Source organism: Pseudophryne corroboree, chromosome 9, assembly GCF_028390025.1.
Source record: "Pseudophryne corroboree isolate aPseCor3 chromosome 9, aPseCor3.hap2, whole genome shotgun sequence".
NCBI lineage: Eukaryota > Metazoa > Chordata > Amphibia > Anura > Myobatrachidae > Pseudophryne > Pseudophryne corroboree.
Genome location: NC_086452.1, coordinates 306,746,038 through 306,765,280, shown reverse-complemented (window position 1 = coordinate 306,765,280; position 19,243 = coordinate 306,746,038). Strand labels below are relative to the sequence as shown.

Below are 19,243 nucleotides of genomic sequence, written 5' to 3'. Positions count from 1 at the left end.
TGCCTGTCCCAATGTCGCCTGGACCTTCGGGGTCTCAGAAGCGCCCACTATCCCAAATAGTTGACACAGATACCGACACGGATTCAGACTCCAGTGTCGACTACGATGATGCAAAATTACAGCCAAAGGTGGCTAAATGTATTCGATATATGATTATCGCAATAAAAGATGTTTTGCATATCACTGAGGAACCCCCTGTCCCTGACACGAGGGTACACATGTATAAGGGAAAGAAACCTGAGGTCACCTTTCCCTCATCACATGAGCTGAACGAATTATGCGAAAAAGCGTGGTAAACTCAAGACAAAAAACTGCAGATTCCCAAAAGGATTCTAATAGCGTATCCTTTCCCGTCGCAGGACAGAATCCGGTGGGAATCCTCCCCTAGGGTAGACAAAGCTTTGACGCGCTTATCAAAAAAGATAGCGCTTCCATCCCAAGATACGGCTACCCTCAAGGATCCTGCTGACCGCAAGCAGGAGGTTACCTTGAAGTCCATTTACTCACATTCTGGTACGTTACTCAGACCGGCTATTGCGTCGGCCTGGGTTTGTAGTGCTGTAGCAGCATGGGCAGATTCCTTATCAGCGGATATTGAGACCATTGATAAGGATACCATTTTAATGACCCTAGGTCATATAAAAGATGCTGTCTTATATATGAGGGATGCTCAAAGAGACATTAGTTTACTGGGTTCCAGGATAAACGCTATGTCTATTTCTGCTAGGCGTGTCTTATGGACCCGACAGTGGTCAGGTGATGCCAACTCCAAGAGACATATGGAGTTGTTGCCTTACAAGGGTGAGGAATTGTTTGGAGAGGGCCTCTCGGACCTCGTCTCCACGGCTACGGCAGGTAAATCGAATTTTTTGCCATATATTCCCCTCACAATCTAAGTAAGCGCCTCATTATCAAATGCAGTCCTTTCGTTCCAATAAAAGCAAGAGAGTACGTGGATCGTCCTTTCTTGCCAGAGGTAAGGGCAGAGGGAAGAAGCTGCATAACACAGCTAGTTCCCAGGAACAGAAGTCCTCCCCGGCCTCTGCAAAATCCACCGCATGACGCTGGGGCTCCCCTGAGGGAGTCCGCCCCAGTGGGGGCACGTCTTCTACTGTTCAGCCACATCTGGGTTCACTCACAGGTGGATCCCTGGGCAATAGAAATTGTTTCCCAGGGTTACAAGCTGGAATTCGAAGAGGTGCCTCCCCGCCGGTTTTTCAAATCGGCCCTACCGACTTCCCCCCTGAAAAGGGAGATAGTGTTACATGCGATTCGCAAATTGTGTCTTCAACAAGTGGTGGTAGAGGTTCCCCTGCTTCAAAGAGGGAAGGGGTGCTACTCAACTCTGTTTGTGGTCCCGAAACCGGACGGTTCGGTCAGACCCATTTTGAATTTAAAATCCCTGAACCTTTACTTAAAACGGTTCAAGTTCAAGATGGAATCGCTCAGAGCGGTCATCCCCAGCCTGGAAGAGGGAGATTTTATGGTATCTCTGGACATAAAGGATGCATACCTGCATGTTCCCATATATCCTCATCAGGCGTACCTGAGATTTGCGGTACAGGATTGTCATTACCAATTTCAGACGTTGCCGTTTGGGCTTTCCACGGCCCCGAGAATTTTCACCAAGGTAATGGCGGAAATGATGGTGCTCCTGCGCAAACAGGGTGTCACAATTATCCAGTACTTGGACGATCTCCTCATAAAAGTAAGATCACGGGAGAAGTTGCTGAACAGCGTCTCACTTTCACTGACTGTGTTACAGCAACACGGCTGGATTATCAATATTCTAAAGTTGCAGCTGAATCCTACAAATCATCTGCCCTTCTTGGGCATGATTCTGGACACAGACCAGAAGAGGATTTTTCTTCCGACAGAAAAAGCGCAGGAACTCATGACTCTAGTCATGAACCTGTTGAAGCCAAAACAAGTGTCAATACGTCATTGCACTAAAAGTCCTGGGAAAAATGGTGGCAACATACGAAGCCATTCCCTACGGCAGATTGCATGCAAGGACATTCCAATGGGACCTATTGGACAAATGGTCCGGGTCACATCTGCAAATGCATCAGCGGATCACCCTGTCCCCCAGGGCCAGAGTATCTCTCCTGTGGTGGCTGAAAAGTGCTCACCTTCTAGAGGGCCGCAGGTTCGGCATTCAGGACTGGATCCTGGTGACCACGGACGCGAGCCTCCGAGGTTCGGGAGCAGTCACACAGGGAAGAAATTTCCAAGGCCTTTGGTCAAGTCAAGAGACTTGTCTTCACATCAACATCCTGGAACTAAGGGCCATATACAACGCCTTACGTCAAGCGGAGATCTTACTTCGCGATCGACCAGTTCTGATCCAGTCAGACAACGTCCCCGCAGTAGCTCATGTAAACCGCCAAGGCGGCACAAGGAGCAGGGTGGCAATGGCGGAAGCCACCAGAATTCTTCGCTGGGCGGAGAATCATGTAAGCGCTCTGTCAGCAGTGTTCATTCCGGGAGTGGACAACTGGGAAGCAGACTTCCTCAGCAGACACGACCTGCATCCGGGAGAGTGGGGACTTCATCAAGAAGTCTTCGCACAGATTGCAAGTTGGTGGGGACTGCCCCAAATAGACATGATGGCGTCCCGTCTCAACAAAAAGCTACAAAGGTATTGCGCCAGGTCAAGAGACCCTCAGGCGGTAGCTGTGGACGCCCTAGTGACACCGTGGGTGTTCCAGTCGGTCTATGTGTTTCCTCCTCTTCCTCTCATACCAAAGGTGTTGAGGATAATAAGAAAAAGAGGAGTGAGAACAATACTCATTGTTCCGGATTGGCTACGAAGGACCTGGTATCCGGATCTGCAGGAAATGCTCACAGAAGATCCGTGGCCTCTTCCTCTAAGGCAGGACCTGTTACAACAAGGTCCCTGTCTGTTCCAGGACTTACCGCGGCTGCATTTGACGGCATGGCGGTTGAACGCCGGATCCTAGCGGAAAAAGGTATTCAGGATGAGGTTATTCCTACGTTAATAAAGGCTAGGAAGGACGTGACATCTAAACATTATCACCGAATATGGCATAAATATGTTTCTTGGTGTGAGGCCAGGAATGCTCCTACGGAAGAATTCCATCTAGGCCGTTTTCTTCACTTCCTACAAACTGGAGTGAATTTGGGCCTAAAATTAGCTCCATTAAAGTTCAGATTTCGGCCTTATCCATTTTCTTTCAAAAGGAATTGGCCTCTTTACCTGAAGTACAGACTTTTGTGAAGGGAGTACTGCATATTCAGCCTCCTTTTGTACCTCCAGTGGCGCCTTGGGACCTTAACGTGGTGTTAAGTTTCCTTAAGTTACATTGGTTTGAACCACTTAAAACAGTGGAGTTGAAAATATCTCACTTGGAAGGTGGTCATGTTGTTAGCCTTGGCTTCGGCTAGGCGAGTTTCGGAATTGGCGGCATTATCACATAAAAGCCCCTATCTGGCTTTCCATATGGATAGAGCGGAATTGCGGACCCATCCTCAATTCCTACCTAAGGTGGTCTCATCCTTTCATATGAACCAACCTATTGTCGTGCCTGTGGCTACACGTGACTTGGAGGATTCCGAGTCCCTTGATGTGGTCAGGGCTTTGAAAATTTACGTGGCCAGAACGGCTAGGATCAGAAAAACAGAAGCACTGTTTGTCCTGTATGCAGCCAACAAGGTTGGTGGCCCTGCTTCAAAGCAGACAATTGCTCGCTGGATCTGTAACACGATTCAGCAGGCGCATTCTACGGCAGGATTGCCGTTACCGAAATCGGTTAAGGCCCATTCCACTAGGAAGGTGGGCTCGTCTTGGGCGGCTGCCCGAGGGGTCTCGGCACTACAGCTGTGCCGAGCTGCTACTTGGTCGGGGTCAAACACCTTTGCAAGGTTCTATAAGTTTGATACCCTGGCTGAGGAGGACCTCCTGTTTGCTCAATCGGTGCTGCAGAGTCATCCGCACTCTCCCGCCCGTTTGGGAGCTTTGGTATAATCCCCATGGTCCTTACGGAGTCCCCAGCATCCTCTAGGACATTAGAGAAAATAAGATTTTAAACCTACCGGTAAATCTTTTTCTCGTAGTCCGTAGATGCTGGGCGCCCGTCCCAAGTGCGGACTACTTCTGTAAGACTTGTATATAGTTATTGCTTACATAAGGGTTATGTTATAGTTTCATCGTTTTTGGACCAATGATATGTTGTTTTTTCATACTGTTAACTAGAGAGTATATCACAAGTTATACGGTGTGAATCTTGCCCTTGGATTAACTAAAATCATTTCCTCGTACTGTCCGTCTCCTTTGGGCACAGTTTCTCTAACTGAGGTCTGGAGGAGGGGCATAGAGGGAGAAGCCAGTGCACACCCCGAGTCAAAGTCTTTCTTAAAGTGCCCATGTCTCCTGCGGAGCCCGTCTATCCCCATGGTCCTTACGGAGTCCCCAGCATCCTCTACGGACTACGAGAAAAAGATTTACCGGTAGGTTTAAAAGCTTATTATTGTCACCATATATCTAGCAGCTAAAATACTGATATCTCACAGGCTATCATATTTCCACATGCAAGATATTTGAACCTGTGAAACTAAAAAGGGATATACTTTAAAAGCGCACCAATGGACAAAAAACTGTAACAGTCCTCAATAATGATGTTCCTGAAATCCAAAATAAATTTATTTGGCAGAACATGCCAGAAAATGTGGTTGAAAGCGGATACTGTAGAAGTGATCTGGCTGCTTGACCCATGGAATTGAAACTCGTAGGGCCTATATGGCCAAATTGATCATTCTGTTGTTGGACCTTCATACGAACAGTGGGATCAGACCACATGTGCCAGCTTAACAATTACACTTCATGCATGTTTTTTGAAAAAAAAATAAAAACAAGCTGACCATTGTATAGTTTATATCTGTATTTTTCAAACCCAGTCCTCAGGAAACCCAAACAGTGCATGCATTCCATATTTAAGTGCTGGAACACAGGTATATTCATTACTGACTGACATGCATCTGAATATCCACAGGTGGTTCTAGTTATTTCACTTGTGATTTGGTGATGACACCTAGAAAATATGCACTTTTTAGAGGGGTATCCTATTAGCCATAACCAGTATTTGCTCGACAAAAATGACTTTTACCACAAATCGCGAAAAACCGCTATCCAATTAGCCGAGAAAGGTTTATCCCACAATAATTTTACCACAATTTCACTTCACCTACTCTGTGCAGGGGAAAACTTGGGGAAAATCCCTAATTTAAGGTAAAAACGTCAGAATTTGGTACAGATCCCCTGGGACATCTCCCCTAATGACTCATTTAGAGGTTTTTAATTAGTATTTTTAATTTTCCAATAATGACAGTTTTTGGGTGAAAAAGTGCAAAGTGATGAAATTTGGGATCAAGGTATAGGAGTGGGATAAGTGTTTTTAGGCTTGCTGGTGGTAGTAGTCAGTATTTTACACTTTTATAGTCCCATAAAATGACCCAAATATATACTTATACCCATTTTTATGTACCCGCAATTCAATTTGAGAACTTATTTTTCTGATAAAAAACTTGTTTTTATATTTTTCAATTAAAAAAATGCATTTAACAGTCATTTGACTCAATTTAAGTACCCCAAATATATTTAATATGGCCTATAATACACTTCTATACTTTTGTTCTGTTAGTTTAGCATTTTTTGAGGTACAGGCTGATATCCCCATTTTCACTTATTTATTTTTCGCCCAAGTCCCATTTTCGCACGTTTGGAATAGGATAGGGTGAAAAATGGGAGCACGCTTACCCGCGAAAAGCAATTTTTGCACAGTAGACGGAAAAAAATGACACTAAAAATTCCTGCAATTTTGTGGCTAATTGGATACCACCCTTAGGATTGGATTTAAAAAACATTGCCTTAGATCAGTAATTCTCAAATCAAGTCCTCGGAACACACTAACAGTGCATGTTTTCTAAGTCTCTTCACAGAATCACAAGTGAAATAATTAGAAATGACATTTTAAAATGGGCACTATTTAAAGGTAAGACCTGCATGTATATAATATGTTAGTATTAGAGATGTTTGGGGCCCATCTAATGAAGTTCACCTGGACGTTGGTGGATGGGCCCACATATTTGGCCAAATGTGTGCTAAAAACTTCACTTACACTCCAAGTTAACTGTAAGTTTATCAAAATTATTTGACTATCCGTATTCTTAGTGGTTAGAGTGTGCATCAGCATTTTTCTTTCTTGTATGGTACTAGAAGCCTCAGTATGGTAGCACATCTGATTATTTAAAAATAGGGTGTGCAGTCTAGTCCCCGATTTTTTTAAATATTTTAAAATGTGTCAGTTAGTGATGAATACAGCTGTACTTTAGCAAGGAGATATGGAATACATACACCATTTGTACCAAGGATTGTATTTGAGAAGCACCACTTTAGATTATGGCTAAAATAGAGCCATCAGTCAAAACAACAGGCATACTACATTGACAAATATGAAATGCAAACATGCCGAGTTTAAACAAAATAATGTCCTTTATATGTATCATGGTGGAACACTGTTCCTGTTATTAAAGAGTGTTGTATCATAGATGAATGCTCTCTATCCCTCTTATTAAAGTGTGTTGTATCATGGCGGAAAACTGTCTATCCATCTCATTAAAGAGTGTTATATCATGTCTGCCCACTCCTTAAACAGTGTGAACAGATCTCTACAAGAACACAATTGAATAATATACACACTTCCCATCCCCCTACACAAAAAAAAAATTATTAACCAGAAAAAAGAGGAAAAATCTGTCTTCTATTCTTCATCCGATATAGCTCAATCACTGACTGTGCTCTAAACCCACCAGAACCCCCCCCCCCCCAAAAAAAAAAAAAAAAATTCACAAAAAATCTGTCAAATTGAAAATAAACAAAAACTAGTGACAAGGCAATATTCTATAGAAAGTAAGCAATTTATGGCATCCCTGCTTTATGTAGATACTTGTAGTTCTACAACACATTGCCTAAGGTAGTGTTCCAATTTATAGAAGGCAGTAATTATAATTAATGTTAAATAAAATCAATCTGCAACAGTTGTGGCTCGTGGTACAGGAGGCGGTAAGATGGCAGACTGTCCCCTTTCTGGCAGATGCAGATATTCACTGTTTGTAAGGAGGAGCAACTGAGGATTGCTGCTCTTAGATGAAACAGGAAAATGGGTGCCTGGCACTGAAGCAGGTCCCCAGTCTCAGATGTAACATTTAAAAAAATAATTATTGCTCCAGCTTCATATAATACATTTTTAATACAAAATATCCTACCAAAGACAATCCTTGTTTTAAATTTCACCTATATTCAGTCGTATTGGATTCATTGCCACCCACACATTTTTTTTCCCCACAAATAACATAAAAGCAATTGAATTGTACCATCAGCTTTATTTAGTGACCAAAATGAAATTAATGAAAATGAAAACTTTGTCCCAATTGTTTATTTCAATAACGGTTTTTATATATGTAAACTCTGCTGTAGCATGCACTGCTGTTAAAAAGTCAGGAACATTTGCTGATTAACGCCTTAGTGCAATATGATTCTTTTACTATCTTATGGTGACATACAACATACTAAAGTTTATTAATGTTGGGTAAAATCTCTCATTGCTGGACCCCGTCTGTCAATGACAGCTTGTGACAGGCAGCACCTGGAATTGGTTGAGTTTTCCAAACTCTGCCATTAGAACCCAGATTTTAAGGATATCCATGCTTGAACACAGGTGACTTAATTTTAACTCATGGCAGAGTTTATGAAACTTTAACTGGTCTACTCAGCTCATGAACCCTCATCCTATACCAGTGGTTTCCATATTTGGTCCTGGAGCACTCTAATAGGCCCTACACACTGGCCGATTTTCTGAAAGATATGAACGATCTCGTTCATAAATGAACGAGAACTCGTTCATATCTTTCAGTGTGGAGACTCCAGCGATGAACGATGCGCGTCCCCGCGCTCGTTCATCGCTGGTCTCCCGTCGGCTGTGCATGCAGGCCAATATGGACGATCTCATCCATATTTGCCTGCACTTCAATGCAGCCGCGTGACGGGGGGAGTGAAGAAACTTCACCCCCCCCGTCACTGCCCCCCCGCCGCCGGGTCGCTCGTCGGCCGTATCCGCCGTCGGGCAGCTCGGCGGCGGGTCGGCCAGTGAGTAGGGCCCCTTACAATCCAGGTTTTAAGGATATACATGGCTGTGCACAGATCATTACATCAAATGCACTGAGGTCCTAATTAGGTCAAGCCCAGACATGGTTATTTTTAAAACCTGGAACGTTAAGGTGCCCTGAGAGTTTGGGAACCTCCAATCTATACAAACAGCCTAAGCAATTCAGCTTTGTGTTGGAAACTTATAGTGATATTAACAGGGACTATAGGGGTTATTGAGAGATGTTAGCAAACCAAAAAAAAGTTAGCAATTGGGCAAAAACATGTTGCACTGCAGGTGGGGCAGATGTAACATGTGCAGAAAGATTTAGATATGGGTGGGTTATATTATTTCTGTGTATGGTAAATACTGACTGCTTTATTTTCACACTTCAATTTAGATGACAGTTTCAACACACACCACCCAAATCTAATCTCTCTGCACGTTACATCTGCCCCACCTGCAGTGCAACATGGTTTTGCCCAATTGCTAACTTTTTTGATTTGCTAACCACTCTGAATAACCCCCTATATCATGACAGGAAAAATAAAAGTAAATAGCAGTTTTTGCCACAATAACTGATCTTCATGTAAATATATGTGTTTGGTATCATATTTTAGGGTCATTTACAGGGGTTGCTCAAAGTAATAACGGTAAATTTGGTAAGAATGTCTCTACACAGTAAAATTAAAAATGCATACCTCCCAACATGACCCTCTCCAGGAGGGACAAAATGCTCTGCTCCTGGACTTTTCTCTTAATGTATGATTGCCAGCACCTGTTTTGAACAGGTTAATGGATAAGAAAGGTGTTTCAGCACAGGTGATGGCAATCATGGTCATGTTAGGAGATACGAAAATGGCAAAATTATGAAAAGATATTCTATACTGATTTTTTTTTACTGTTTTTAACAATGTAATGTTTGCAAAAAAAAATATATTTTCTAGTTCCACAATTTCCCCAAAGAAAGCCTTCTTTGGTAGGCATAAAAAATATTTCCAGTTAAACTAATTAATAGGAAAATTGTGAATATGACTAGTCATGGAGGTATTAACCATCTCCTATCCTTAAGGCAGTGGTTCCCAAACACGTTGCTCAAGGCAACCTAACGGTCCAGGTTTTTAGGATGTCCATGAATAAGCACCACCTACTTAATAAGTACCTACGTTTATTTATACCCTCTATGCCAGAGGTTCCCAAACGCGGTCCTCAAGGCACCCCAACAGTCCTGGTTTTAAATGTATCCATGCTTGGCCACAAGGTGACTTAATTAGCACCTTAGTCAATTTGATTTAACCATCTGCGCTGAGCCATGTATATACCTAAAACCTGGACTGTTGGGGTGCCTGGAGGACCGCGTTTGGGAACCTCTGCTCTATGCACAAGTATGGTTATCTGTAAAACCTGGCCTGGTAAGGGGCCTTGAGGACCAAGATCGGGAACCCCTGCCTTAAGGGGTTAAAGTATATGAATAATAAAGCGGGATGGACTTTCAAAGCAATATGCCAGCACTCAGCAGAATGTAGTGAGCAACTTCTCATTTTCTAGTAAGCAGATCTTTTCTGACAAAAGGTAAGATACTGTTTACATTCCCATTGAACATATCAGGAAAATTATTTCAGGTTTAGTCCCTGTTTAAGAGTACTAGTAAAAAAAGACTACAATAGAAATGTTTTTGCTTTAGTTGGATTAGAGACTCTCATTATTCACCTTGAGGTAACTTTACATCATTTAACTATGCAGGTCTGATTTTACCTCTCCCTAACGTAGGAAATGGACGTTACCTAAAACAGGCATGGTTCTTACTGTTACAGCAGTGTCAGACTACCACATTAGAATTATTTACAACTTGTGAGTCAGAAAATATGGTAGCGTGTTTTATATTCACCATTAATGGCTCAAAATAGACATCTTTACGTCACTTATGAGGCAGAAGTATCACCACTTTTGTCCTTCATACAATAGTGAAAATACATTTACCAACATGTAAGGCTTTCTATAGTTTTGAAGCATATCATCAACTAATATAGTATAATAAAAAAATTAAAATGATAAGTTTATTTGAAAATCATGCCCGTTGGTAGATCGCTAGTGGTAAACCTATTGATCAAACAATTAACTGGAGAACAATTTTTGGACCAGAAATCTCTAGTTTTATACTTACCTGGTTAGAATTAGTCACAATATTTAAGTTGTGTTTTGTATGTCTTTATTGTTGCAACAATGTACATTCTAGGACATTCTTTAAATGCATACGAATAGTAACAGATACATTAATAAAATGAATTATACATACATTGTTACAATACATATTTTATTATGTTAAAATGCTTATTACACATATATATATTTTTTTAAAGTACTAATCCGTTTAAATAAATGGGACGCTTGCAATGTTACACTGATGCGCCAAAAATATATGGAGCAAACTCAATTTGGGCTGTTTCTAGCACAATAGTAAATCGTGTATGCCATAACATAAACACTAAAAATAACTAAATGGTGCATAAACCCCATAGCAACAAACACCAACTATGTTACTTAGCAAGTTGTGCTGCCATCTCCTGCCAGGACCATGTGACAGGGCGGAGCTACTTACCTTTCTGCCCCGTTATGATTGTCACAGATTAAATGCTGGTGTCTAACCAAAACTATAGATTGGCAGGATAGAGAAACTGCGGCGTTGATTACAGCCAATCGGGAGGGGCTTGTCGTTTTTTTTTCACGCAGTTATTTGCATAGCGACTGAGCACGTGATGTTGAGGATAGAAGTGGGCGGAGCAATCGGCGATCCGGTTTGAATGTCGGAGCGAGAGGCGCCAAGGCAGGAGGGCTTCAGGAAAGGAGGCTCTGTCACGGTGCAGCGTATACGCTAACTTACGTTACTGGTGGCTTGCTTACTCAGCTCAACGGAAACCAGCATCTTCGTACGCAGGTAAACCGTTGCTCGCTGTGACTGTTGTTTCAGTTGCGAATGCGATATGTCGTGATGTATGCGCGCTGCTATCGTTTTTTCCTCCGTGCAGACAAAATGGCGCCCGCAGTGTGTGAGAGGAGAGAAGCGGTGCGCAGCGCCCCCTCCCTTGCACATACAGTGGGCGGGGTTTTTCACGTGATGTGCTGCCTGCGCTGCTGCTGCTTTGTGTGGGACTCGTCGCTATGCATGCGTTTCCTGGCAGAAGCCAGCGCCATTTTCGTGCAACTTTTTGGGAAAATTGTTAAGGTTTGGAGGGGCAGGATTTTCGTGCATGTTAAACGAATTGTGACTTTCTTGCCTCAGTTTTACAATAGGCAGAGTAAGCTGAATGTCTATTTGAAATAAGAACACTTGTTTAACGTTTCTTATTATGGGTGAACCAGTTACTCATCCATTAGCTTCTTACACTATTATTTTAAGGTCAGCAAAAAATGTATGTCCAAATGTGTTTGTCGTGGGGGCAGGGGATGGTAGGTTTTAATTCAGGGCGATTTGCCCTGCACCCCGTAATGGTGCGTAGGAAAATTTGTGATGTAAGGACGACTGCCGAGCATTACCGCTGCACATCACCAGCAATTGAAAACCCACACCCACCAGGAGTTTATGTAAAGCAGGCATTCCCAACCTCTGTCTTGAAGTCACACTAATAGTGCAGCGTTTAGTGATATCCATGCTTCAGCACAGGTGGTTAAAGCAAAATAACAGGTACTAATCAAGTCACCTGTGCTCAAGCATGGCTATCACTAAAATATGGACTGTTAAGGTGTGATCACACTGTGAGATCCTTGCTATGCCCAATATTCACTTTGTGATTTCCTCTGAAGTCCCCGGAGCCCAGCACCACAGATTTTGACTAACTTTTCTTCAGCTATGGACTATGTGTGCTTACGATTTTGGCTTATGTGAAATGTCATTGACATGTGAGATGAACTAGAAAGATAGTACAGCGATCTAGCAAGGATTGACTTGCCTGCACAGTCTATCTTTTCTTGCGATACCGATCTGGCAGAACCGCGCATCGGGATCGCAAGTGGCATAACACCTTGCGATTTGCACTAACTTTTCTTGCGATTTTGACTATATAGTCAAAATAGAAAGCAAAAATCTCGCCATGTACACACCATTAGTGTGCCTTGAGGGCCGAGGTTGGGAATGCCTGATATAAAGAGTAATAATGTAGTGAGAATCCATAGTAGTGTTTTTTTTTTTTAAATAAATAAATTTGTAGTTGAAAATGTATACTTTCTGCGGCTGCTGCCAAGGTGAGACTGGGGTTATAATTGGGGGAGATTCAATTCAGCACACTGTTAATAGCGCTGGGAAGGAGGTCAATAGACTGTTCTGCCAAGCCTGACCAGAGGATTTCTTCTCCTGAGGTGTGAGCAGAAATCTGTCCAAACATTTCTACCTTTAATGAGGCGCAAACAGCATCACGGTTGTTACTTAAGTTAGAGAATGCTGGTGACCATAAGTAAACACCCGGTTTAAGGTGCGGAAACTGGCATCTCCCGACTAAGTGCAGGGCGCAGTGTTGACAATATAATAGCTCTGGGACTTCATTCCTTGTGCTATTAACCTTGCGGTAAATTGAATCGCCACTATAGTCTTTTGAAAGTGCTGCATGTGTCACCACTTCAGCAGACTTGTTTTTTTTTTTTTTTAAATATGACTTCAGAGCTAATTTTGTATCACAGGATGCTTATTGCAGCACCTACTCTTGATGTATTTTTGAAAGATATTGTATCCGTCAGACTTATGCCGGGCATACATTATTATTTTCCCAATGCATAGATTATTGGTCGACTGGACCAGTAATTGCATGGTGTTTGGCTGTGATGAGTCAGCAATGATTGGACAGTTGGGCATGATAAATCTTCCAACATGCCCAACTGATCAATCATCGGTCAGTCATATCTGGCTGTGTGTGTGTGTGCTGCCGCCGCCTAAAGGCCCATATAGATGGCTCGATTTGGGAGAGATGTGTGCTGAGCGAACCGCTCAGCACAGCGTGATGTGTGCTGAGCGTGCGTGGGGAGACGGGTGGCTGCTCACTTGACCCAGCGGGTGAAGTGAGCGACCTGCTAGATTGGCCTGCATGCAGGCCAATCTAGCAGCAGCGATAGCGATGCACGGGGCTGCGCATCGCTATCGCTGTTAGGGCTACACACGGAGCGATCTTGTTGAAAATCTAAGCAATCTAGTCAGATTGCTTAGATTATCGCTCTGTGTGTACCCCCCTTAAGGCTCAACACTGTTCCTTCACAGGGAGGGGGGGGCTATACACTGCAAAATAACTGTGTATGTCCATATCATCTGCTGGTTTAAGGCTGTTGGTTTGACAGATGTTTTAGCCACATAGAAACATAGATGGCAAATAAGATCCATTTTGCTCATCTAGTCTGCCCGAAACACGTTACACACTAGGGTTCATTTTTTTTATTTTATTTTTTATGTCAGGAGCCAATTAACCTACTAGTATATTTTTGGGATTGTGGGAGGAAACCCAAGCAAGCACGGGTAGGATATACAAACTCCACACAGTTAGGGCCATGGTGGGAATCAAACCCATTCCCACAGTGCTGTGAGGCAGTAATGTTAACTATTAACCATCTGTACTGTCCACTGCCATCTGACAGTGCATGCCCAGCATTGGCCTGAGTATCGTGTATATATATGTATATATATATATATATATATATATATATATATATATATATATATATAATATTTTTATTTTAGAAGAACAGTCAATACAAAAGGTGTACTGAAAATATAACCATTGCAATACCAGTGAGCAACAAGTACACAAAAACATGTAACTTACAACAAAATATCCATATAACATGTTGTAGGAAAGGAAACAATCCAAACAAAAGAACAATGAAGGAATATGATACACTCAGGGTAGTGGGAGTATAGTAAAAGGAGACATTGGAGTATCAGCAGAGTCCAGGGAGGGGGGAAGAATGGGAATGGAACCATGGGGGACCATACTTTGTGGAAGGACAATACCGTGTTATTTTGTAGACTTGTAATGTATTCCATTGAGGCAATAAAATCTATATATTTATAGCAGAGGGATGACTTTTACTAGTGACATATTTCTATGATGCTGTTGTCTGAGCAGGGAACATCATATACCAAATTAATGCGCTCGGTCCGTATATTTGGCAAAAAAATAAAATAAAATTTACGTTGTAATTGGTTGCGTCGTTTTGGAGTTGTGTTGACATGTGTGCCTTCCATTTACAGTGCATGACCATTGTGCTCTGGAAAATGTCAGTTGTTGAACTCTCCCTGTTTACCTGCTGGGTGGTCAGGAAACTGTGACCGTTATTTGCAGCCACCCACTAAGCAGGGATTTTTCGAAATTCAAATAAGGGTGTGAAAAGGGGTAAAATGTTCCGCCCAGCAAACCTGTGCCCGGTTGAAACCGGGCACATCAACATCCGGTTACTATTATCATCCTTTATTTGTTAGCATCAGAATCAGCTTTATTGGCCAGTTATACTTGCGTATACTAGGAATTTGTCTTCGGTTTGCAATACAACAGCCAAGTAGGTAACAGATAAGGAGGGGGGGGGGGGGGGCAGGTAAAGTCACACAGATAGGTACACCGTAGGGACTCAAGTTAGTTAGTTACATGTACATCTAGTCAGTCAATGTTCAGCAGGCGGACCGCTTGGGGAAAGAAACTTTTGAGGCTTCTGGTGGACCTGGCGGGGACGGCCCTGTAACGCGTGCCTGAAGGAAGCAAGTTAAACATGCTGTGGCTGGGGTGTAGCTGGTCTTTTACTGTCTTCATTGCCCGCTTTTTAGCTCTGGACAGGTACAGGTCCTGGACTGAGGGAAGGTCGGCCCGATCTTCTCTGCGGTTCTGACCACCTTTTGGAGCTTGCATCTGTCCCTCGCGCTGGCGGGCTGTACCATACGAGTATCGAGGAGCACAGTACCGACTCCACAATCGCGGAGTAGAAGAGGAGCAGAAGCTTCTGTGGGATGTTGAACTTCCTTAGTTGCCTGAGGAAGAACAACCTCTGCTGTGCTTTCCCAACAGTGGCGTCAGCGTTGGACCCCCATTTAAGGTCCCGGGAGATTGTGGTCCCTAGAAACTTGAAGGAGTCCACTAGCGATACCACACTGTCAGCAATAGTTAGCGGAGGTGCACTAGATGACTTCTTCCTGAAGTCCACTATCATCTCGACAGTTTTGAGAGGGTTGAGCTCAAGGTTGTTGTGGATGCACCACTGGACCAACCGGTCTACTTCCCGTCTATAGGCCGATTCGTCCCCGTCCTTGATGAGGCTGATGACGGTGGTGTCATTGGCGAATTTGATGATCTTTACGGATTGCGCCTCTGAGGTACAGTCATTTGTGTACAGAAGAGCAGGGGTGAGAGGACACAGCCCTGAGGGGCCCCTGTACTAATGGACCGTGCTTGAGAGGTGAATTCCCCCGTTTTCACCACCTGTGTCCTATCTGTCAGGAAGTCTACTATCCAGGAACAGGTAGCTTCTGGGACCCCTAGGCGAAGTAATTTGGGGTGGAGGATGCTGGGGACTATTGTATTGAAAGCCGAGCTGAAATCGACAAACAGGACACTCGCGTAGGTACTGGGAATGTCTAGGTGCTGTAGAATGTAGTGCAGGCCCAGGTTGACTGCATCCTCGACACACCGATTCGATCGATAGGCGAACTGCAGGGGGTCCAGTTGGGGACCAGTCACAGTTTTCAGGTGATTCAAAACCAGACGCTCGAACGTTTTCATGACCACAGACGTCAGTGCTATCGGCCTGTAGTCGTTCAGGTTCGTGATAGAGGGTTTTTGGGGGACCGGGACGATAGTAGACCTTTTGAGGCAGGAAGGGACTTTCTGTAGCTCCAGCGATTTGTTGAAGATCTTGGTGAATATGGGAGCGTGCTGACCCGCACATGCTCTTAGGGCAGATGTTGACACTCCGTCAGGATCCGGAGCTTTCCTGGGTTTGGCCCTTTTGAACAATGCCTCCACCTCTTCTTGGGCGACTTGCAGTGGCTGGGGTTGGCCGTCTGTGTTCGGGGCATCGTAGAGGTGATTGTTTGGGTTGCAGGGGACTTCTTTTGCGAACCTGCAATAAAAGTGGTTCAGTTCGTCTGCTAGGTCTTGGTGCATGGTGGTGGGCTTCGATGTTTTCCTATAGTTGGTTATGGATTGCATTCCTTTCCATACAGATATGGGGTCATTGCTGGAGAGATCGTTTGTCAGCTTGTCCGAGAACCACTTTTTTGCTAGCCTGATTCCTTTAGTCAGAGAGTTCCTAGTACGGTTGTATAGTGCTCTGTCACCGCTGCTATAGGCCTCCTCTTTGGCTCGACGAAGTTCCCTGAGCTGGGCATTGAACCAGGGCTGCTGCTTGTTGTAAATGCGGTAAGTCTTGGTAGGTACACACGTCCTCACAGTAGCTGATGTAGGATGTGACAGTGTCTTTCAGGTCGGTTGCCGAGGCTTCGAAGACCCCACATTCATTGCAGTCAAAGCAGGCCTGGAGCTTCATCTTGGCCTCATTGGTCCATTTCTTAACAGTCTTGACGACAGGCTTAACCGCTCTCAGCTTCTGTGTATAAGTAAGGGAGTAGGTGGACGAGGCAGTGGTCAGATAGGCCGAGTACAGCACACGGTAAAGATAAAAGGTGTATGCAGCACTGTACAAGCGGTAAAGATAAAAATAAATACAGTAAACAGCATAAATACAAAGAGCAATACAAAGCACCCAACACTACATAGTAAAAGGTAGCAGTAATACCATATACCAGTGAGTGACAAGTACAGGACCGTCTTTTCGAATGGGCACTTGCCCAAGGGCCCCAGTAGTATAATGGCCCTAGGCTGATAGCTGAGGGTCCCCTCTTTCCAGGGGTACAAGATTTTAGAAAATTGGCCCCGGGGAACCGGAGATATCTGACTTCAAAGCAGAGGTCCCCATCTGAGCCTGTTAATTGCTCTTCTCAGCCAGATATCTCAGGTTCTGTCTGAGTTTTTCTGAGGATACACTCCAAAATCTGGGACTTTCCTCTTCTAGTGGACACTGGAAGATTGTCTTTACTATGCAAAGAACCAGAGATATTAGCCTTCATGCAGCTGGTCCCTGCTCCAGCTCCACATGCCTAATATGCAGTTTTATATATTCGTTGGTGGATTGCTCTGGCTCCTGAACTCCGATCCCCAAATCCTCAGTACCTCCTGAAAGGTTGGACTCCCTAGTGTTTGTATCCCATTGAAAGCTTAGAAGTCTATTTCCAGGAACTGGAGATATCTGCAGTCAAGCAAGCTGCCATCCCACCAGAAAATGATGAATATTAAGCACACTCCACTTGCCACCCCTCCCTTACGTATTAAACACCCCCTACCACCCTGGAAGACATGTACTGGGGCACCTTCATTGAGCCCAATGCCCCATTCTACAGTTTAGTGTTCTCCCTCCTGCCTCATCTGTGCAGTAAAGAAGTAATTAGCAGAAATGACTGCTCCAGGTCCTACATGCTGAGCAGAAGATAACCACCCTCTATCGCCCACAGGACATCAAAGCTGCCGCTGATAGCACCCACCCCTACCACTGGAGGATGGGTAGGGGCCCCTGTGCATTGCTGTGCCCAGTGGCCTACACTGTTTTTAAAACGGTGCTGGACAAGTACATGGGAAAGGTTGGGGAAACTTAAGGGCCCCATACACTACAACGATATGTCTGAGGCTGAAGTCGGAGGCGATTTGCCTTGAACTCTCCCGGGAGTGATTCCATACGATTTGGTACATTTTGCATGCGATATATCGTATACGATCCCAGCCATGCCTGTGGGAACCGTCCTATCACGAGTGCAGCACTAACGATCTAGGGGAGCCGATCCGACCCTCACGGTAACGTGGATCGGAAACTTATCCAAAATGCCCGATTTCATCCGATATATCGTCCGAATGCCCGAAATTGGATGAAATCGGGCATTATCGTTCTAGAGTATGGGGCCCTTTACTGTAGCAGGCAGTGGCAAGTCATAGGGCGAAGACACAACCGCTCCAGTGATCTAGTCATATGGATGAGCAGACTGTTTCAGAGTTGCTGTAGTGGAAAAGGAAATAATACAAAGATCATTTGCTGGTAAGCATAGTGCAGTGGAAGAACAAGAGTGAAAAAGGGCCCTGCTTGACAGGTGAAATTCTGTAGTAATATTGAATGAAGCTAATTGGATGATCTGCACCAGCTAACTATAGCGCTACAAGTCATATAGTAATATACAAGTAATATACTACTTGACTCTTCAAATTAAGTTTAGCTTTATGCTGGATGATGAAATAGAGTAAATATAATTATGACCAGTGATCTCCAATAATGTTAACTGAGCTAAATATGTGTAGCATTTATCAATATACCTATTGGACAGCTAATGCACAGATTCATAAATTTCACTCTGTTACCTCTATTAAGTTGGATGTGGAATTACTTTTTGGTATCTGCTCGCTAGCAGAAACTGGAAGCCTTTAATGGGTCACATGTAGCTTTTAAATATATTCGAAGGGGTCAGTTCAGTTGGCCACAAAGGGGATGAGTTGCTGTAACTGCAAAATGTTGCCAACGGCACCACAGCACACCCCTCTTACGGCCCCATCCCGCCCCGAACACATGGATTTTGTATGCAGCTGTGTGGTCGCGGCAAAAATGTGGCACATAGCAGCACTTGACCGTGAGGGGGGGACTTGCAGCAAATTGAATCGGCTGCATAGTTTCCTTTCTGATGAAACAAAACAGAATGAAAGCAGTGTGGTTCTGAAATACCTTTAACAAGCGTAAGCACTTTTGGTCACTTACATTAGAATGCTTCTCAGTGTGCTTTTATTTATTTTTAAAGTACAGCATGCTGAAAATTCTGTGAGGAGGTAAAGTTATCATGGAACCACCGACTTGCCACTCCCGTGCCTGGCTGCCTCATGGTCCACACTGTGCACTGACTGGGGCACACACGCTGATGTCATCTCACACACACACCAGTGGTGTCGCGCACACACTGCTTAAGATTTCAGCATTTCCAGGGAGCGGAGGTGGCAGCGCTGGCAGAAGGTAAATCATTATTGGTG

The 19,243-nt window shown here is 43.9% G+C and overlaps 1 protein-coding gene across 4 annotated transcripts in view; it reads left to right on the top strand.

Moving 5' to 3' along the window:
- The first annotated feature begins 10,933 nt into the window (after positions 1–10,933).
- The window catches only part of LOC134958068 (activating transcription factor 7-interacting protein 1-like), a 250,363-nt gene continuing 242,053 nt past the window's right edge, over positions 10,934–19,243 (top strand). Inside the window, exon 1 of one of the 4 annotated variants that reach the window (XM_063940426.1) lies at positions 10,934–11,097. Coding sequence is in view for 1 of the 4 variants with exons in the window: in XM_063940421.1 (XP_063796491.1) it covers positions 19,057–19,226 (170 nt within the window). In the remaining 3 variants the exon portion in view is untranslated. Of the gene's footprint in view, positions 11,098–11,398; positions 11,459–19,028; positions 19,227–19,243 lie in introns of those variants that run through there. The other 3 variants (XM_063940422.1, XM_063940424.1, XM_063940421.1) reach the window with 3 other exon arrangements.